Source organism: Mytilus trossulus, chromosome 2, assembly GCF_036588685.1.
Source record: "Mytilus trossulus isolate FHL-02 chromosome 2, PNRI_Mtr1.1.1.hap1, whole genome shotgun sequence".
Taxonomy (NCBI): Eukaryota; Metazoa; Mollusca; class Bivalvia; order Mytilida; family Mytilidae; genus Mytilus; species Mytilus trossulus.
This window is the reverse complement of record NC_086374.1, coordinates 49805990-49829746: the sequence shown is the minus strand read 5'-3', so window position 1 is coordinate 49829746 and position 23757 is coordinate 49805990. Positions and strand designations below refer to the sequence as shown.

At 31.3% G+C, this 23757-nt stretch overlaps 1 protein-coding gene across 2 annotated transcripts in view; it reads right to left on the bottom strand.

The window, feature by feature from the left end:
• The window catches only part of LOC134707489 (speckle-type POZ protein-like), a 57801-nt gene extending 34116 nt beyond the window's left edge, over positions 1-23685 (bottom strand). Inside the window, exon 1 of one of the 2 annotated variants that reach the window (XM_063567265.1) lies at positions 23509-23685. Coding sequence is in view for 1 of the 2 variants with exons in the window: in XM_063567263.1 (XP_063423333.1) it covers positions 3296-3351 (56 nt within the window). In the remaining variant the exon portion in view is untranslated. Of the gene's footprint in view, positions 1-3295; positions 4716-23508 lie in introns of those variants that run through there. The other variant, XM_063567263.1, reaches the window with a different exon arrangement.
• Between the last annotated feature and the right edge of the window lie 72 nt (positions 23686-23757).

Sequence of the window (23757 nt, the reverse complement as noted above, 5' to 3'; positions counted from 1 at the left end):
TAAATACAAATACTGACCTTTTTCCTTTTAGATAAATGTTTTTGATTCTCAAATTTGGAATACCATTTTTTTTTCTCCCATGGGACAGATTTGCCCTTGTAGTATGGAACACTTTATTTTTTCTATGACCTCATCAAAACGTCATAAAAATGCATAAAAAATGAAGGAACCTTATTGTTAAATAATGGAAAAAAACGTTTTTCAAAATATTAAATAGTTTAGACGAAAATCACAATTTATTGGTTACATTAAATGAAATATGTTACGCGGGACAGCCTAAAAATAGCCGTTTTTCAAAACTGAAGCTTGTCGCATGCAGTATAAAACATAGTTTCAACAAATATTTTTCTTTTTTATTTAAAAAAAATCATTTTTGTTCAAAATGCGTACACTAACATTGAATATGATATCACAAAATAAAAATATTTTGGACTTGCATCATGTCAACTACACCGATTTTCCAATGAGGTACGAAAATCGCGCGTAAAGTCACTGCAAGTTGTGTCTATTTTGGTTAAGGTCTTCCCATTATCATTCATATTTCACTGATTTTCCAAGTTTTCCAAAGTATTTTTACATTTTTTAAATAATTGAGCAGGATTTTTTTCAGAGAAAGCTTTTGCATTCTCAAATTTCATTTCATGTGAGAAAAACATAAATAGTTGCAGTTTTAACCAGATATCAATATCAAGACTCTTTTGCTTGTGATATCATTTGAAAAGTCACACAGGTTGGTTTTCTGTTGCATATGATATCCATTGCACAAGAGGCAAAGCATTAAAAAAAAATATCCATCGCTTTTGGCTTTTACAAGCAGAATAAATTTCTTTGCATTTTATGTTTGCAAGTAATTCTTACCCTGAAAATACTGAGTAAATTAGTTCAAACAGGGAAAAGATCAATCAATGCTTTTATGACAATTTTGTGCTTCTAAAAATTTTCTATCTGCAATTTTAAAACTGCATGTGGCAACAATTAACATAAATGACAAGGGGGAGATAAAAGGTGTCCATATAAAATAACCACAAACTTCCCAACCATTTATTATTAACCATGTTAACCCTAGTGCACCAATTGCTCTTAGATAATGCACTCAGTCAGACCAGGCTTTAAAGTCAACATGGTTTGTATAGATCAATGATCACAAATAAAACATCCTCCTCAGCAAATACTTGTAGTTCTAACTTCCGTGACAGAAAAGGGAAGCACAAATAACAGACCAATACAAAAATATTTCTTCAGGATTCATATATATATATGTACCCAAGCTCCATTTCTACAGTAAAAAGTTTCTCCAATATTCATTTTTAAAAAAATGCCAAAAAAAAAGATTGCAAGAATTATTTCATATCATTTTGATGATTTGTACTAAAATTCACAGTAGCACAACTTCAAGAGTGTATGTTGGTAATTTCTAACAAAATAAGGGTATTTCAGAACAATTGCTCAGATAATGAATGCAAAAGACTGCTCAAAACTGCTATTTTAAGAAACAGATTTTGGTATTAAAATTCAGAGAATTTATCAAAAAATAAACAAGATTTTTTTTCACCAAAAAACAAAAAATCTTTTAGAAGTCAAATTTTATCCCTTTTTTTGGTTAAAGATGCAAAATTTACAAAACGGAACATTTTTCAAATTGTCTTCCGAAGCAATTTGTTTTTCTGAATAACATCTGGATATGATTGAAATAAGTAAAATTGCAGAAATGAGTTTATTCAGTATATGATATGTAAATTCTCTAATATTGAAAAGCCTGCAGTCTTTTTTTTTTTTTTTTTTAAATTTGTGATGTTGATACTGTGTCTGAAATATGAATGACATGTACCTTTTTGTGACATAAGAGTTCTTATAATTAAATATTTTTTAAGCAGGGGACCACATTATATGACAAAGAGGTGTGTACTACTCACTAAACTATAACATTATTATCATCAGGAATTCTTTTTTTCACATGTAAAAACTTAATACCACGCAACTAATATAAACGTGTCATATAAGAATCTCAAAATAACTTTCAATAATTATAGGTATATTGGAATTGACATTCAAATTACATTTATCAAGTATACATGCATTCACACCTTACTGTGATTTAAAGTAAGGTGAAGATACCAACGGACAATCTCACTCACAAGTCGAAAATAAACTGACATTATAACATAGTTAAAACAAAAGTAAGACAAAGAGACAAACAACATTATGCAAAACACAACACAGACTTTTCTATAGATTTGGCAACACAAACCCTACAAAACAACCAGGGGTGATCTTACTCAGTCCTCTGGAAGAATAAGCCAATCTTGCTCCACATGTTGAACCTGAGTAATGTTATTTATGTAAGAACAAATCTGGAGATGAGTCTTATTCTAGTTTAAACATGTATCATTGGTGATTAAAATACACTATTTATATTCAGGACAAATTTCTGATAATTGTTCTGCTGAGTATACTATATAAAATCTTTTTCCACTGTAAACATTTTGAAAAATTAGTCCACAAATAAAAAAAAAATTGTATATAAAAATAAGGATATGTGTTTGATTGCTGATGCGACAACATTACCCACCAGATGGTTACAGCAACTACAGTGTACAAAGTGGCAGATCCTGAAAGGGGGTTCCAGTGGTTGGAACCACTTTTTTTGGGGACGATCAATGCATTTGAATGGGGACATATAGTTGGAACCACCCCCTCCTTTATCCTGGGTTGGGAACCCCCTTTTAAAAATGGCTGGATCTTTCCATGGTACTTATTGCAGCCTTTAACAATTGGTGATGTCTAAAACAGTCATCTATAAAAGATTCTGACATGACAAAATGTGACACAATAAACAGGAAAAAATGTATAATGTATACATGTAGAAACCAACTGTATCTAATTTATCTGTATTTATATGATAAATGAAGAATAAATATTATTCATTGTACTATAAAATGTTGATAGTATATATATAACTTTCAATTATTTCTGTTTATGAAATGTTTGCAAATAATTGCCATAAAATTACAAGACAATTCTTAATCAATACTAATAAATTAACAAATAAAATTACAAAAAATAAGTACTACTAATTCATTTTTTTCTGAGTTTTTTTTCATGTTTAAAGAAATTCAAGGCATTTTGAACCTTTTTTATTGCAATATTTTCTACTTCACTGTTAAGATTCTAGTTTGATACTGATAAAATCTAAAACCACATTGATGTAATTTTCATTCAATATCATTTTTGTTTTATTCTATTCTGTAGATTTATAATGTTAAGAACAATTGACACTGTGATAATTGTACAATACCTTGATAAATCTGACTTTACATCTGAACTACTGATAACTGGTCCATTTCCATCCATATCCAAACTTTTTGTATTATTAACATTAGGTATACAATGTTTATGAAGTGATCCAGCAGAATTGCTTCCGATGATAAAACCTTCCTTTCTCACTGAATTATTTTTACATAATAAATGTTATCTTATTTTTCTCCAAAAGGAAATAATAAACAATAATCCATGCCCTTTAAAATTTGCAATCTCACTAACTGTAAGTGTTAACTTGTGAAAGTCTTAATTTGTTATTTTCCTTTTAGTTGCAGTACAACTGTATTCTACACAAACTTATCAACTCAAGAACTGAATTTGGTCAAATTTTCACTTGTAATTCAATTTTCAATCAAATCAGCACTTTTGCTTCTATCAAACATCCAAATTAATGTTTTATTTACACGAAATGCAATCGTTTTTCAATTTCTCCACAACCAAATCAATAAAAACCTCTATGAACTACAAATTAATTTAGTACATATCTATAATAAAGAATGAATGTAATTTAAAATTTTCCGGATTAGTGGTCGCTGAGCCTGCTCAAAACACCTCCATCCAATGAGTTCTTACAAGTAATTGTCAACACACATTTCTTTTATAGTCTAGTGATTACAATTTTTTACTCAATTTTGCAAAATTTGCTGCACTCAACCAAAAGGGTGAAGTTATATAAACTCGATAATCCTGAGGCCCAGAAGAGGATATTGAAAAATCTTAGAGGCCAACCACTGGGATGTTAACTCCTGATGACATAAAAAAAACTATCCAATGAGTGTTGTTTCTTCAGTAATATCCCAAAGGATACCATTAACAGGGTTTTCAGTCGGATTTGCTTTAAACACTCAAGAAAAATCGGAAACGAAGCTCCTTGTGTTTTAATACCACTTCAATCAACGTTATCGGTTACACAGAAAAACAACAAAGACTTAAAATCAAACAGAATATATTGAATATTTTTTGCTCCAGGATAAAATCCCTGTTCCTGCACTTAATCAGTCATTTGGTTCTTCTAGTGCAGTTGTGTTCATGTAAATTACTGTCGATATAATCCACTATTGCCTATAATGAAGTACAAGACACTGACTTCGGAATATCTTGTTATCTTTCTGTAGACACAATTCAATTTTTTCTTTTGTATAATTAATCAATTGAATAATTCCTCAAATAAAGAATTTTTTCCTTTGTTGTAGTTAATATAATCTGAGAAAATCTCAGAGATTTATACAATTAATAATTCCTCCTTACTTAAAGAATAAAATTTACAGTTTCATTCATTCACGTTTTTTTTGGCTTTCAAATACAAAAGTCAGACATTCCAGTGCAAGTTGCGTAATGATTATAAATTCAGTAAAAGAACATGTAAACCAACAATTAATCACATTGACAATCACTTCCGATCACTTTAAATAATTTGACAACCTTTCTCTTTCTATTATATGTTATAGGTATAATTTAAAATTATAAAATTATAAAAAGTTATCCTTTCCTGAACTAATCATTCAAGTCAATTCACACTATATTTCATCATTTAACCGATCAAATCTTGAAGGAAGGTTGATATTATTCTTCTTTATAAATATATGCACTGTTGTATAAGCGTATCGCATGTCAACAAAATCATATACACCTTTTCAAGTGCTAACCTCAAGACATTCATGTATGCATTTCCTGATTAATAAAATTGTTGACTTTTAATGGGTAGTGACATACCAGGTGAGTGAATGGACAAGGACCGCCTTTTTAATTAGTGATTATTTACTTAGCCGTTAGGTCAAGACTACTATAAATGTTCATATAAAACAAGGTTTGATTGGTTTACATAAACCACCTACATGGAGAACCTCACACCATCCTTACTTTTAAGTGCACTGACATTGGATTTAGACAAGAGGCTCAAGATGGGATTTTTTTTTTGAACATATGACATTTATTTTAAAATGTTCTATTAAAGATTCATAGATAAACATTTTTTATTCATGAAAATAGTTCATTCCATATAAATCATGAACATTCTATGGCTAAGTTTGGTGATTTGTAAATAATGTCTCATTCAATTTAGTCCTAAATATTTTTAAACTTCATAAACAGTGATCTTGCTAATTTACATTCAGTGACCTGGTGTCCCTATTTTATTGGGTGGTCCAGTTAATGAATGTCCTGAAGTCTTGTATGTTAATACACTTATATACTGAAAGTGATAAGGTACATTTTTATTCTTAATCACAACATTTAAGTGTATTTTAAGACACAGGGTATCTGTATTCAAATCTGTTAAGGGATTTGAGACTGGGTGCATTTACACAATACTGTGAACGGTAGGGAAGTAAAATCAGGATTTGATTTACGCGGAACATAATCCTCTGTTGGAATCAAATCTAGATTATACTTTCTAACCATTTTCGGTCTGGTGTTATTGCTCCTCTGGTTTTTGATACCACCTTAAGTGACCTTTGATTTTAAATCAGGATACCCTAAGTTTTTTGCCAAATGACAAAACAAAATCTACGCTTCCCTGTAACGTTACCCTAGCCTGTGCAAAGACAAGTTATGAAAATAATTCTTTAATGTCAGAATAATGAAATAGAGATTCAACAATAAATTTCTGAATGTGACAGAGGAATCAACCAACATCTTTATACAATAGAAAATCAGAAGTCCAAACCTATAAATATTCTAAGGTATAAAGAAGAATGAGTATTAGTCGACAGAGTTCGAAATGGATCAAAACAAATAATAAATAAGTTGGTCCAGAGACACACATTTATTTAAGAAACCACTCAATATTTATTTAACAAGAGTATATATAGCTTACTCACCCAACATTTTTGGCGAAAGGAAAATGGAAAATAAGCTGATGATGAAATACATTGTATAGTTATATAAATTATAATTGAATTAAAACCGTTTTGTTTAAAAAACTAGAGGCTCTAAAGAGCCTGTGTCGCTCACCTTGGTTTTTGTGAATATTAAACAAAGGACGTAGATGGATTCATGACAAAATTGTGTTTTGGTGATGGTGATGTGTTTGTTCATCTTACTTTACTGAACATTCAAGCTGCTTACAATGATCTCTATCTATAATTAACTTGGCCCAGTAGTTTCAGAGAAGATTTTTGTAAAAGATAACTAAGATTTACGAAAAAATGGTTAAAACTTGACTATAAAGGGCAATAACTCTTAAAGGGGTCAACTGACAATTTTGGTCATGTTGACTTATTTATAGATCTTACTTTGCCAACATTTATTGTATTTTAAAGTTTATCTCTATCTATAATAATATTCAAGATAATAACCGAAAACAGCAAAATTTTCTTAAAATTACCAGTTCAGGGGCAGCACCCAACAACAGGTTGTCTGATTCATCTGAAAATTTCAGGGCAGATATGTTTTTACTTAATAAACAATTTTACTTCATGTCAGATTTGCTTTAAATGCTTTGGTTTTTGAGTTATAAGCCAAAAACTGAATTTTATCCCTATGTTCTATTTTTCACCGTGGCGGCCATCATGGTTAGTTAACAGGGTCACGCCACACATTTTTAAAACTAGATACCCAAATGATGATTGTGGCCAAGTCTGGTTTAATTTGGCCCAGCAGTTTCAAAGGAGAAGATTTTTGTAAAAGATAACTAAGATTTACGAAAAATGCATAAAAATTGACTATAAAGGGCAATAACTCCTAAAGGGGTCAACTGACCATTTTGGTCATGTTGACTTATTTGTAAATCTTACTTTGCTGAACATTATTGCTGTTTACAGTTAATCTCTATCTATAATAATATTCAAGATAATAACCATAAACAGCAAAATTTCCCTAAAATTACCAATTCAGGGGCAGCAACCCAACAACAGGTTGTCGGATTCATCTGAAAATTTCAGGGCAGATAGATCTTGACCTGATGAACAATTTTACCCTATGTCAGATTTGCTCTAAAAGCTTTGGTTTTTGAGTTATAAGCCAAAAACTGCATTTTACCCCTATGTTCTATTTTAGCCATGGCGGCCATCTTGGTTGGTTGGGCGGGTCACCGGACACAATTTTTAAACTAGATACCCTAATAATGATTTTGGCAATGTTTGGTTAAATTTGGCCCAGCAGTTTCAGAGGAGAAGATTTTTGTAAAAATTAACGACGCCGGACGACGGACGCAAGTGATGAGAAAAGCACACTTGGCCCTTCGTGCCAGGTGAGCTAAAAATGGTTAAAAATTGACTATAAAGGGCAATAACTCCTAAAGGGATCATTTGACCATTTCGGTCATGTTAACTTATTTGTAGATCTTACTTTGCTAAACATTATTGCTGTTACAGTTTATCTCTATCTATAATAATATTCAAGATAATAACCAAAAACAGCAAAATTTCCTTAAAGTTACCAATTTAGGGGCAGCAACCCAACAACGGGTTGTCTGATTCATCTGAAATTTTCAGGGCAGATAGATCTTGACCTGATAAACATTATTACCCCATGTCAGATTTGCTCTAAATGCTTTGGTTTTTGAGTAATAAGCCAAAAACTGCATTTTACCCCTATGTTCTATTTTTAGCCGTGGCAGCCATCTTGGTTGGTTGGCGGGGTCACGCCACACAATTTTTAAAATAGATACCCCAATGATGATTATGGCCAAGTCTGGATTAATTTGGCCCAGCAGTTTCAGAGGAGAAGATTTTTGTAAAAGTTAACGACGACGGATGACAGACGACGACAGACGACAAGTGATGAGAAAAGCTCACTTGGCCCTTCGGGCCAGGTGAGCTAAAAAAGAAGAAATTCTTGGTTTGAGAAAAGTTTTATCCTGTCCTGAGTACTACAATGAAAGTTACACATAAAACATTTCAAAATTGGCTTATGAGAAAATGACCAGCACAGGAAGTAAACTGAGCAAATGTTCGGCCCTTATTTTCCTGTTACAAACTTAAGAAACCATGTCATTAAAAGTTTACAAAATACCATTCATGAGTTATGCCCCTGAATAAACATAAAAATTGCTGAATTTTTTCTTTTCTGTTTTCTAACTTTAGCCTCAACCAATTGTTAATAAACTTATAAACAAAGCTAATTAATTTCCTACAACTGGAAAATTCAAGGATTTTTTTTTATTCCTTCTTTGAACATGAATTTGGCCACGTAGTACTATGTATTAGTGTATTACTTCACCTTGTAAGGACTTTCAACTTTTAATACAAAAACTAATATAAATCTGACATTTGATTTTATATTATATTTGGGAAACTTGTGAAAATGATCAAGAAAATAACAATATGTTATGTACATGTATGTAAAATGTAGGGCTTATTTCATTATATATTTTACATGCAAAAATTTGTTTTTTCCAATATCTTTGTAGGAAACATTTATAATATTAACAGGAAAAACAAAAATAGGAATGACATATGAAATGATATGATACTCTATGAGTAGGTCTGCAAAACCAGTGAAAAATATAAAGAGAATACTAATATGAACAAATATTTGCAACTTCCAAATACATGTAGGTCATTTGTACTTGTATACATATTTAATTAGTTTTATCAAATGTGCTTCATCCCTGTCACATTTCTTAATGTTACAAGTTCTTTAAATCATTATTTTCCAAAGCCATTTTATCGCCAATGGCACAAAACACTGAGAATGTACTTTGAAACAACACCCTCACTCATGATTTCATATGACTAAGCAAGGAAAATTGAAAGTGGGTGACAAGGAAAAAAGAAACCACAGACTAAATAACGAATTTAATAGTGTCTATCTAAATTATTTATAGATTTGTACATTTATGCGTTAAAAGTAGTTAGATTTTCAGCTCATACATATTGAAGTGGACTTGGAAATTTGAACTTATAAATGACTTAGAGACTTTAAGCAGAAAGCCTACAAAATAGACTAGGAATAAACATATGATTTGGAGAGTTTTTAATGGCAATATTTATGCAAGTACAAAATATGAGTACAACATCACATTCAACTGTCATACAGCGATTTATATGACAGACCTTTACCCAAGGAAAAACACAACACCTTAAGGTTTATCCTGATGGGGTGCCTTCTTCCTAAAACTTTCACAAAAGAATGGGGGTAGCAGGTTACTAAGGAGGAGGTCTCATCCTGAATCAGAGAATATAAATGCCAAATCCCAATTCCTGTGAAAATAATATGTCCATTCCAACATCATGATATAAATGAATCCTGAATTCTTGAACATTTGACTGGCTATTCCCAAAGGAAATAAAATGGATAAATCCAGACTTCCTTAAAAAGGTCCTTCTGCCCCTCATTACTGGCCAATATTTACCTGATACATTGCTTATTTACTGAGGTTATAACACATAAGATGAGGTGAATTGAAGTTCATTTCCCTCATAATAATTAATCAATAAGATTGATCAGAAGTGTAAATATCTAATTTTCTGATGTAAAACTGTGATGTTAGAAGGTGTACCACACTGGCTCAGGTAAACATCCTTGTAAAGGAGATTTTATGATAATTTAACATTACAATGTTTACTTTGTACTGAGGAAAATAAAGCCTGTTTTATCTTCAGATGAATTCTTTTTATGATTACAAAGTTACATATTTCAACTAATTATAGAAAACGTTTTTTACCTTTAGAGAACAATATAATGAAGTTTAAAAAGGTGACCTAATGCAAGCACATGTACAAGTATATCCTAATTTGGTACATTTAATTCCATCATAATGTACATTAAATTAACTTTCAATCCATGTGTCATATAAAAACACAAGATTGATTTGTGTTCTGACTACCATAATATAAGGATGAAAAGTACATGTGGGGACTATATGACAGTATGACTTTTAAGACAAAGCAAGCAGCAACAAAAAATAAAACATCTAGAGGTTTAATAACAAACAGCACAATGCACTCTATTATATTGTGCTTATGTTTAAACTTATCCAATGCAGCAACCTTTCATTGTTGCAATTTTGAAGGGTCTAATTTCCAAGCAATCCTTACAACTTTTCTCATTCTGCAAAGTTTTACATCAATTAATAATAGCATTAAAAAAAGAGTTCTTAACAGTGTTAAAAATCTAGAAATGGATGTAGCAGATTTCATTTTGCAATAATTAAAAAAAAAAAATCGAAAAAAAAATTAAGCCTCATTATTTCAACACTTGAAACATTAGAATAGGTGCACTTAGTGCTTTATTAGGCCTAATGAGTGAAATATAACAAGCTAATGAGACGTTTTTGTTAAAATAAGTGATAGATATAGACATGTGCTAAATTAAAACAATAAGGACAAATATAACTAATAATTGTTAAGATTTCAAGGTCAAAGGGCAATAAAAAATAACTTTCTTAAGTTGCTAACATTATTTGGTTTAAATAACTTAACACAAAAATTATGTCCTGAGTGCATGTATCTTGAGCTTCTGATATTTTCATGTGGCATCTTTATACCACTATCTGTTCACTTGGCAAAATGAAAGGAAAAAGATCCTGAGTGATAACAACACTAAGGTTTCAATGTTGATAGTCCTTGGCTGAGGGGCAGGGCAAACATATCTTTATGAAAATAAGATGCACCAATGTCAATACAACTGCATATATAGTGCATACCCAATACCACTGACTTCCAATTGGTGGTTCCCCTTAAACTAACCTAGTTAAAAACCTATATGCCAGAGTTTCCAAGTCAATAAGACACTAACTGAGTGGTTTAGTTCAAATAATATCCATTAAATATTATGTCAGTGCTCATACATGTGCATACCAATTATCATTAACTACCAATAATATGTCCTCTTAAATTGACCTAATCACATACTGTAACATCTGTATATATATATGACATATTAACATGAGACTGTCAAATATTGAGGGCATGTCATAATTAAGATAAACCACTAATTAGATGGTTCTGTCATGGACTTTCTCTATATTTGCTGGTCCCAAATATATTTTTATGATTTGACCAAAATCTCTGTTTTCTCCTGGAAAATGGTGCTTAAAAGTGGGTCTCATTGGGGTCTAAGCGTGACACGTGATTGCCGATTTTTTGTAAGCTTGACATGTGAAAGTCAAATTCGTACTTGAACAGAGTTTTGAGGTTATAAATGTATACATAACAATTTTGGTTGAGGCAAACACAAGTATAAGTAAGAGAAAGGAAACAAATTTCAGGACATAATGATATGGACATACAGACAGACAAGGGTAAAACTTAATCCTGCCTCCGCTATAGCAGGGCATGAAGAAAAAAATCCATGGGAAATTCAAAACAGAAAGTCCTTTAATAAATACAAAATCAAAAGCTCATATACATCAAATGAATTCTATCTAAACCTCTCAATTGTATAAAAAAAAAGATATAGGAGTTTATACATTATGAACCAGCACTCAATCCTCCCATTCAATGCTCATTATCATGCATTAACAAGATTGATTACCGGGGACTTAACCTTGACACAGAAACAATCTCCAAAACATTACCTTGAACAACAGAATTTGAATTATATCATAACATACCGGTAATGTTAAAAGTACAGAAAATATCTGTTGGGATGTTCATAGGAAAAGTCATCTTTTATATGCACTGTCTGTATTCCAATGATTTCACAGAGCTTTGACCTTTGAGAAAGTACAACTCGCTGCAAATGGCATCAATAAAGAAGAAAATCTATAAAACATGTTACATATTCTGGAAATGTACTTGTCCCCATAAATGTCATCTTCTACTTAGTAGAGTTATGGCAATGTTATAATTAATGGGTTGGTGGACTTTTTGATAGATCAGACATTACTGTGCATTAAACATTTGTAATTATGAACTGAGGCTTAAGAGGAAAACAGTTTGGTTCAAACTGTTGTAAGCAGATAAATGTATGATCTACAATGTACTTTCAACTTAAAATTGTTTACTGTCCAGATTTAAAATTTCAGCTGATGAAATCATATATCTTAAAATCTCTGTAAAGTTGACAGACCATGGAATTCAGAGCACTGGTCAGAATTATTTGATATATTTTTATTACTGGTAGGTCTTGCCTCTATGGAAAATTGTTAAAATACTCATATAGTTATTTTATACTTATACAAACTAAGTTGAGAATAAGATCTTTCCAACACAAAAAATATTATCTTTTTACATAATACATGTACTAATAATAAGTACACACCTTTTGAAATGTTTTTAAAATTTCTTACATTAATCAAGACATTATTGTTCAAAATAACACTTTATATACCTAGGTATATTTTAGAAAATTTCAACTGAATCAGAACTATATCAAATCTTTCATAATGATTTGACCAGAAAGCTAACTATCCTATTTAATCAAAATGTCCATTTCAAGGGAGATAATCAAACTTGTAATTAATACCAGTATTTTGTGAATTAATGTTTTGTGAAAGTTTTTGAAATAGGGAGACCCCAAGTGAGTAATACCTGTCAATACCATCTCATGTTTACTCTTTTTTCTCTTATTTCTTTCATATTTCAATTCTCCCCCTCTTTTCCGTTTCATTCTCTCTCACATTCATCTGTCCCTTCTCTATCCCTCTCTTTAATCTCCCCTTTTCACTTTTTTGCTTTTTGTGTACATTAGTTTAAAAATTACATCAAATTGAAGCAGTCATAGTTTAAACAAATTTAAGGGACTTATCAGTACATTATTATATACACTGGTAACTACAGGATTCTTACAACACATCTAAATATGTGCCTTATATACTTATTCAATTTGGACTCATTATTCATCTGCCTGTTGAATCGTACTTAGTATGAATCATCCAAAAAGAATAATCTTTGAAGGGAGTAGCCAATTATCTTGAAAAAAATTTGACATGAAGTTTCAGATCTTGAGCAGAAAAAAATTTGAAAATGAAAGTTTTACAATTTTACTTCTTGAGACTTTCACCTGAGTGAGTGACAAGAACAAATGAGAAATCTATCCCATTATTACATACAAAGGCCAACTTTATGGGGTTATCCAACACTCTGACTGAAATTAATTTGTTTTGTTTAATTTTCATAAAATTTTTACAAAATATTAGCTGTAATAAGTTGAAACAAATAGGAAAATATCAAGAAATTTGAACCACACAATTTACAGGAATCATTTCATTGGATATATGATCATGACAAACACTAATCATTCAGAAGCTGGAAATTAAAAATAGTTCTTTATAATAACAAGAGGCTCTCAAGAGTCTGAATCGCTCACCTTAATTTTTTTTGTTAAATCTCTCATCAATGATTATTTTGGCTTTTCAATTTATTTAAATGTTCTTTGAATCGTCTTATTTTCTTCAAAAGCAAAAAAAAATAATTTTCTCCTATGTTCTATTTCAGCCATAGGAGCTATGTTTCTTGACATACAAGGAAATGAAATATAACATTTATACTAGATACTCTGAAACTCATTTAGCCTAAATTTGGCTGAAATTGATCTAAATGCTTTCGTTTTTGAGATATAAGCCAAAAACTGCATTTGACCCCTATGTTCTATTTTAAGTAACGGTGGCCATGTTTTTTGACGGATCATAAATCGAAGCACGAACTTTGTGCAGAATAATCTAAGGAACAATCATGCTAAGGTTCATCCAAATCCATTCAATAGTTTCAGAGGAGAAGATTTTTTAAAGTTAGCAAATATGATGAACAAATTGTGAAAAATTGTCATTAAAGGACAATAACCCCTTAAGGGGTCAATTGACAATTTTGGTCATGTTAACTTATTTGTAGATCTTACTTTGCTGATCATTTTTGCTGTTTACAGTTTATCTTTATCTATAATAATATTCAAGATAATGACCAAAAACTGCAAAATTTCCTTAAAATTACCAATTAAGTGGCAGCAACCCAACAATGGTTTGTTTGATTCATCTGAAAATTTCAGGGCTGATAGATCTTAACCTAATGAACATATTTACCCCATGTCAGATTTGCTCTAAATGCTTTCGTTTTTGAGATATAAGCCAAAAACTGCATTTGACCCCTATGTTCTATTTAAAGTAACGGCGGCCATGTTTTTTGACGAATCAAAAATCGAAGCAAACACTTTGTGCAGGATATACTAAGGAACAATTATGCTAAGTTTCATTCAAATCCATTCAGTAGTTTCAGAGGAGAAGATGTTTGAAAAATTGTTAACGACGACAGACGACGACGACGGACGCCAAGTGATGAGAAAAGCTCACATGGCCTTTTAGGCCAGGTGAGGTAATAAAAAGTTAGAACCGGTAATCCGGTATTCTGGATTCTTTTGTGTCATCTCTTATTTTATACCAGTATTTTAAGATAGACATTCTAATGTTTGTTTTCAAAGTCACTTTTATTTTTTCGTGACTTTTTATTTCTTTTTAGTACAAATATACTACATCTAATAATCTGGTTTTATAATACTTTATTGATGAGACCCAGCTGCAGACACCACAATTAAGTGACGTCAAACTTTCTTTTAAGGTGCTATTCAACTAAATTTTCCTGACCAATATTCTAAACTATGCCAATATGAAATCAGTGCTGATAAATGTCAAATCAAAATTGGCATTTTGCCAATTCAGACGAACATGTGATAAAATGCACATTGTGTAACCTGATGGTTTCTGCTGTTGCTAAATTATACTTTTCGCACATAATTAATGTTCAGAAAACATTGACAAACAGTTATCATCTATTAAAGTAAAAAATATATCAGACCTGAGTATGCTGCATTCATAGGTTTGATATTTTTATTGTTTGTATAAAAGCACTTGTTGATTGCCAATAGTCAGCTGAGCAATAAAAATGTACGTGTACATGTATTGTGAAGTTACTTTACTTGTCCCTTGCAAGTTTGAAAAGATATAAAATTGGAGCAATAATCATGTAACTCAGCATTTTGTTTTTGAACACCATTTAGACTAAAAACTATAACAGTGTTTCTGCCACGCTAATTTTTAGTGTCTTTATACATCGTATATATCCTAAAGAATTTTTTCCACATTTTTGATATAAGCCATAGGGTACCGTGCTATAAACAGCTTCGTATAAACTAGTGGCTCTAAAGAGCCTGTGTCGCTCACCTTGGTATATGTGAATATTAAACAAAAGAAGCAGATAGATTCATGACAAAATTGTGTTTTGGTGATGTTGACTTGTTTGTAAATCTTACTTTTTCTGAACATTATTGCTGTTTACAGGTTATCTCTATCTATAATAGTAATTCAAGATAAAAACTAAAAACAGCAAAATTTCCTTAAAATTACCAATTTAGGTGCAGCAACCCCATGTCAGATTCGCTCTAAATGTATTGGTTTTTGAGTTATAAGCCAAAAACTGCATTTTATCCCCATGTTCTATTGTTATCCATGGTGGCCATCTTGGTTATATGGACGGGTCACCTGACACATTTTTTAAACTAAATACCCCCAAAAATGATTGTGGCTAGGTTTGGATTAATTTGGCCCAGTAGTTTCAGAGGAGAAGATTTTTTGTAAAAGATTACTAAGCTTTAGAAAAATGGTTAAAAATTGACTATAAAGGGCAATAACTCCTAAAGGGGTCAACTGACCATTTCGGTTATGTTGACTTATTTTTAAATCTTACTTTGATGAACATTATTGCTGTTTACAGATTATCTCTATCTTTAATAATATTCAAGATAATAACCCAAAACAGTAAAATTTCCATAAAATTACCAATTCAGGGGCAGCAACCCAACAACGGATTGTTGGATTCATCTGAATATTTGAGGCCAGATAGATCTTCACCTGACGAACAACTTACCCCGTGTTAGAATTGCTCTAAATGCTTTGGTTTTTGAGTTATAAGCCAAAAACTGCATTTTACCCCTATGTTCTATTTTTGGCCATGGCGGCCATCTTGGTTGGTTTACCGGGTCACCGGACACATTTTTTAAACTAGATACCCCAATGAATATTGTGGCTAAGTTTGGTAAAATTTGGCTGGGTAGTTTCAGAGAAGATTTTTGTAAAAGTTAACGCCGGACGACGGACAACAAATTATGACATCATAGAAAAAAAACTGATGATTGCACCCATATTAAAGTAAGACTGTCTGCACTGTCTAAACAATAAACCAATATTAAATTTTTTTGAGATATAAAATTAGTTGCCTAAATGTACCAACATGTATCAATCCTTAATCAGTGAATTTTTTTTGCTTCAATTCAGAACTGCTATAAATTAAGTTTAATTACCAAAACAAATGATTAAAAAACTTTTTTATTGTCACTTTCAATTAATAAGCTCAGGAAAAGTTTTGTTTTTCTTGGTCTATTAATTGGTTTCAGAAATAGCATGTTTTGAATTATCTTAATGACACATCCAACATCATGTGCAAAGGGAATTAAATCTTGTTTACATGTAATGTTACATTGTTTTTAGTAAAATTTGAATTTGACAAAAAGAAGGAAATTACACTTTCAAATCAGATTTTCTTTTTGTGTTGATATCATGAAAACACTTACATTACTATTAGTAATGCATATATAGCATACAAAAATACTGCGATGGAAAATTATCATCAGTGTAGTACATGTATGTTTTGTAAATCAAAATGTATCTTACTAAATTATAGTATAAAATTTAGTGCAGAACCGATCTGAATATATGCATGTAGGTCACTGAGAAATCTATCAAAAGTAAAACATGATCAGTCAACTCACGAAATTTAGATCATGAGAAGTATTTTCAAATTAAAGGAGTATTAAGTTTAACACTAGAAGGGTTTAGTTGTAAAATACAATTAAAATGATAAAACTTTACAAATGCACCTTAATAAGTTGGGTCTTAATTTCCATGACCATCATTTGCAGATTGAGTTGACATCTGATCGTAAATTGCTTTAAATTGATTTCTCATAACAGTTCACTCCTCTGTTCCATCAACACCAATTTCTTCAACTAACATCAACAAATAAACATACAAGTAACAGACAACCGATGACAAGATCCTTCAAAATTCAAGATTTAATGTTAGTCCCCAATTCTTGTACCATGCAAAAGCTTAAATTCAATGTTTTTTTGTGTTTTTCAAATTGCCTAAAGAAGTATCATGTGATTTAATTTTATATTCAGGAAATAATGTATTGTGTATCACTTAACCCTGAACCAGATCTTACTAAACATCTACAATATTTTATTTAGGCTATATTTAGTATTATTGAAATTAAACTTTATAAAAATCGGGTGACAAGATATGACAATTGATTTGATTTAATCTGATTTTTGGTGTTTGAACGCCACTTTTGAGCAGAGCATTTAGGCTATTTGTGGCGGCCTGTTTTTATTGGTGGAGGAAGCTGGAGTGCCCAGGGAAAACCATGACCTTCAATAGGAAAACTGACAATTCTAGTCAATTGAGATAAGAGTCGAGTGCACCCACATGAGCAGGGTTCGAACTCACAACCCCAGTGTTGACTGGCTAGTGATTACAGTAGCAACTACTTAGACCGGCCACTAAGGCCCCATATGACAATTGATTTCTGAGATTTAAGACAAACTGTTACTATCAGATCTTAAAAAAATAAAAGATTTTTTGAATGGAGGATGATTTATAATATTTATTCTAATATGACGTTCTTCTTTAGCTTTAGGTACAAAGCCATTTTCTAATTTGAATAGAACATGGGCTGCACGTGATTGACGTCACAATTAAAATTGCAACGTCAGATGAATTTTAAACAACGCCAGAGATCAAAATGGCCATTTTTAGCGGTGTTGTTCGCTAGGAAATTAAATAAAAACGTTCTAAAAGTAAGTTTAAATGTTTCTCTTCATTTTATTATTGATAAACTGTTGATTTTTCTATAACGTTATTGTTCATCAAATCAAAATGGCGACATTTTGAGTGTCTACTATAGGTCCGCTTCGAAGTGCAAAAGTTCAAAATATTCCTATTAGAATCGAAATAATTCTATCATGCCATGCTCTATGCTCATTTTAACATGGGTAGGCATTATATTTGTAAACATTTATTACCTCGCTAACGCTCGGTATTAAGATATTAACAAATATAATGCCTACCCATGTTAAAATGAGCATAGAGCATGGCATGAAAGAATTATTTCTTAAATAAAGTCAAACATGTTAAAATCATCAGAAATATTGTATTTCAGAATTTATTAAATTAACAGCTTAGGCCATAGTTATTATATTTTTAGTTTTACAAAATTTTTTGACAAAACCAATAGGTAGGAGGACGAAAAAAAAAAAAAAAAAAAACTGCTGCTGCTGCTGATTTTTTTTTTAATACCAACCGTCAATATCAATTTTTTTTTTTTTTTATTTCACCAGGAGATTTTCTCCTAGTGTAACAACTATTTTGTTTTTCTTGACAAGGTTTGAATTGAAAATCAATGTGCAACAACTTACTAAATCACCAAGAGCATAAATTTAGATTCTTTCATGCAGTTATGAAATAAAAAATTATTTTTTTTGCATGAAAAACACTGGGTCGGAGGAGAAAAAAATTAAAAATCAACATTTTTAATTTTATTTTTTTTCTTATTTGGCAAAAATTAGGGTAGGAGGGTTCGTAAAACTAAAAATAAAAAAACTACGGCCTTACTAAATAAATTATTTTTGGCGAAACTAATTTGCTGGAAAAAAAGGATTTGTCAATACATTGTATCTTTGATTATTCACACATGACTTAATGTATTATATAATACAAAGTATAACTACAAGATAAACATATTTAATACATTCACGCCTCAGTTGTCTGCTAAGTAACATGCTTCCTTTGAGCATGAGACTGAGAGGTGGGTTTTATCTACATTGTAAAGTATGGATGAGTCACACTAAGGACTTGAAAATTACAAATGTTGCTTCACATGCAGCATTTGAGAGCCAAAAGACTGGGTTGACTCAGTAAGAACAATATGTCTGTGTAGGGTCACCAGCATATCTTCCTGCAGACTGGAACATTGTGAACTAACATAATGTAGAAGAATAATAAAAATAAGGCTCTGTTTAATTTGTTTGTCTTGTTCAAAGAAGGGATAAAATCATATCAATTCATATGCAATAAGTCCTGATATGCTTGTAATACTTGCCACTGGATGAAACACCAGTCCATTACCATCAAGCAGAATGATTTCATTATGCAATAAGACCAACTTATTAAAGTTATTGACCAACTACAAACAGGTTCTTTACATGTTTATTACACATACTGGGTATATATTTAATAAACTGAAATAAGCAGCTTATTAAAAAAAAGTTTTGAAATACATGTACATCTGCATGATGACAGAAATTTACGACATTGACTCAATCATTTCAATAGACCTTGCTAAAAAATTGAGGAAACCATGTCAGTTCCTAAGATTTGGTGATTAATTTCAAATTAAAGCTCATCAAAAATATAACTAATAAGGCTTATAAATCTATACACTAGATACTCATTTACACTGCAAAGACTTATAAGTGATGCCAAAACAAAAACATTGTAGGTATTAAAACAACCTAAAACCTAATTTCTGACCTGTCATATATATACATATATATGTTTGTGTGATCATGACGTTGTGGTTACAAACTACCTTCCTAAAACCAAACTTAACAGAGTCTGACACAGGAGGAAAGAACAGACTAAAGGACTGAGAGCGAGATACAGACTGGAATATATAAAACCCCTACTTATTATATTATATGTAAAGAAGGGTGGCCATTAAAACAGAATTTACCAAGCTAAAGCATAAGAAAATCTTTAGTTTTTTGGGGGGAAATTTAACAAAGAGGAAATTTTATAAAACAACTTAAATAGATAAAAGACAACAACTTTGTGTATTTAGCTGCACAAGATCAAGGTCTTCATACAGGTAAAATAGAAACTAAATATTATCAACAAATTAAAAATGTATGATACATGAAAATAAGGTCAAGGTAAAATATACCTGGTCAGACAAGCATGTATACCTTATAATTTTTCCATATACATATGATTTTAATGTACTTTTTATATGCATCAACACTAATTACATCTGTGTATTCTGAACATTCAGACATCCCTCAATTCTCCTTGAAGTCTCTGTATTTGAGTCTTCATCTGAAATATGGTGACGCCTGCATTGCCTAACTTTTACATTTAAATTTTAAATGCCTCAATACTAAAATGCATGAAGAGACAAACCCTGAATTTATCTTTATGATTTGTCGTGTAAATTTTAAATAAAAAACTTCGCTGAGGGCAGCCTGATACAGCTGCAAAGGTCATACCCTGAACAGTTGGGACAAATTTGGACACAATATTCAAGCTTGATACTGTCTGAATTTGGATTTAATCAAATATTTGACATATAAATAAAGTTTCTGGCACAAAATAAATGTGGTCACAGATCTTACAAATCTATTGCAAAATACTGTGCAATTGGAGATTTCTTCTTGAAACTTTCTCAAATTCAAAATTTGAACATTTGAAGAAAAAAAATGAATCCCTAAAAAATTTAAACGCCCCCCCCCCCCCCCCCCTTAAACTTTTTGAAACCCCCCTTGTAGCAATAAACCCAAATCTCAATCCCAGCTTTTCCTTTGTAGTATGAAACCTTGTAGTACAATTTCAGAGAGATCCATACCCTTAAAAACAAGTTATTGTCTGGAAACTAGAAAAAATATTGTTTTTGGCCCCTTTTTTCACTTTAAGTTTCAATTAACCATTTTGTTTTTGGTCATTATATATTATTTTGCATTAAACATTTTTTCAGACTATTTGTTAAATAAAATAAACTGTTGAAGAATCGCCTGTTGTCATAAAATTCAGAAAAAGCTAATGTGATCGACTGCAACATTTTTAATTAATTCTAAGTTGACCATGAATTAGAGGACAAGGCCTGAAAATGGTCAACAAACTAAGATGTACAGACAGTTATTTAACTTCATAAAACATATAGCTGTCTATTGTAAGTAGTGTCAATCAAACTAAATTCAGCAGTAAACTCATATTGAAAATTGGCAATTGGATGACAATCACAGGACTATGACCTAATGGAGCAAGGAGACAAAATTGTTTAAAATCTAATATCTACTGATAGTAACACAACTACAATGTATATAGAAAGGTTGTTCCTATCAAAGAGATTTAAGCAGAAAACTTCAAAATTGAAAATTGCTAATTAATTCCAAGTCACTGGAACATGACCTTTGGAGCAGTGACTCAAAATAGTCGTCTTACTGATACCTACTGATAAAAATGCAACTATAATAGGCCTCATAATAGCTGTCAGACAGATCATCATAGTAATGCAAATTTATAGAGGGAATCATTGATCTAGCAAAAGTACAAAATGTACATTTGTACATGTAGTTCATCGAACTGATATGTACTGATAGTAATGCAACTTCATACAAAATATCATTGATCTACATGGTGTAATAATTCAAAGTTACTGGACCATGAGGGCATGGCCTCAAAATAGTTGGCAAACTAATAATTACTGATAGAAAAAATAAACTTCATACAAAATATAAGTGATCTTTATCATCTATAACAAGAAGCATAAGCTTAAAAGAACATATAACTAAACTTGTTAACAACAACTACTACGACCACTTCATCTTCTCATGCAAGACAAAACTACCCATCAAAATTTTGAAAACTTTAAAACTAAATATGTACAATGTTTGTCCTTAATATTTTATTACCGGTAACTATGCATTTGCATTCAGGTATCGCATATCAAATTTATTCGTTCATAATAGTATGTTAATTTATGTTTTTTTATTGAGTTAAGCCTTCCAATTGATATTTTATCCTGTGTTTTTCTATGTTGTGATGTTATGCTATTGTTTCAGAAAAAGGGAGAAGGTTTGGTACCATTAAAATGTTTAATCCCGCTGCACCTGTCCTAAGTCAGGAATCTGAGGTACAGTAGTTATCATTTGTTTATGTAATTTATAAGTGTTTCTCGTTTCTCATTTTTTTATACAGATAAGACCATTGGTTTTCCCGTTTGAATGGTTTTACACTAGCAATGTTCGGGCCCTTTATAGCTTATTGTTTGGTGTGAGCCAAGGCTCTGTGTTGAAGGCAGTACATTGACCTATAATTGTTTACTTATATAAATTGTTATTTGGATGGAGAGTTGTCTCATTGGCACTCACACCACATCTTCCTACATCTATATGTAGGCTATGAAGGGGTTACCATTTTTTTTCACAATTCCACCTGAACAGACTAGATAAGCCAAGCAACGAGTCAGTGGTACAGATTACAAAACCAAAGATTTTTACAAAGCTGCTGTTAACCCACAATTGCAACAAATCTACTGAAAGGAGGAAACCGAAATCATGGTTACAGCAGTCCATCATAAACTGTTTTTCAGCATGTAAAAATGTGCAATATATGTCCCTGGCACATGTTTCAATCGTAGCTGAAGGGTTAGACTGACTTACTAATACTATACACCTTATCACTATTTGTCCGCCATTGCTGGAAATCACACAGGTTCCCGTAAAAGTTTGACGTCATAAAACAAAATATCTGACGCCACAATGGAAAAGTGATTGTTGTTGACATCAAAAGTCCAAGCGGCCACTCCAGGTCAGCCGGGATTAGCGATAAGGTGTATTAAATATTATAGTAATACATTTGTCGGTATGTGTAACATCTTCCCCTTTATATCAAACATGGCAAACATATTTAAACTATGGGAATAATTTCTTTTTGTTGATGCCATTAACATAAAGATTATTTACTGCCATTTCTTCCAGGGGTTTACTTGCTTCTTGTTTTATCATGTTTACCATGGGCATGGCCACACTGATATTGATAAGCTGTTTGTACGAGTTCAAAAGTTGAATTACTCTTTTTCTCCTTTTCATCATCTTGTTCAGAACAATAGCTATACAATAGTATCATCATGCTTTCTTGTCATGTGTGTACAAAAACGTGCAGCACGAAATACTTTGTGTAATTTCGTCTGCTCAAATACGTTCGCATGAACCGGAAGTTTCATTTTCAACTTCCGTTCTGAAGTAAAATCTTAAATATTCGCTTTAAATAGTGAGAAATCATTCAAACTTAAAATTTTACGTTATAATATTCATTAAACTTTAATCCTGTCCATTCAGAATTTCATTTTAGAGCCATATAACACAGAAAAGTGTGGTTGATATCTACAAGCACCAGGCGATAATTTACGAACAAACACAACATCTGACATTCGGACAAAACTTTATCCACATTCACTAAAACACTTAAATATTATGTCTTACCTTAGAACATGTGTAGCTGCTTTTTCTTTTTCATTCTTTTAAGTTTAAGTATAGCCATTTGAATCTGTTTACAAAGAAATTACACTTGTATTTACAGCAGTGCCTGGCCAGTGTCCCAAATATAAGTCTGGACGTGCGCACTCAGCTCATTTCCAGAATGTAGGTCACAAATTAGGTCAATCGTTTATCGACTTCCAATGACCAAATCGAACTATAAAGCTGTTTTTATGTTTTGTTTTACATTTCAGT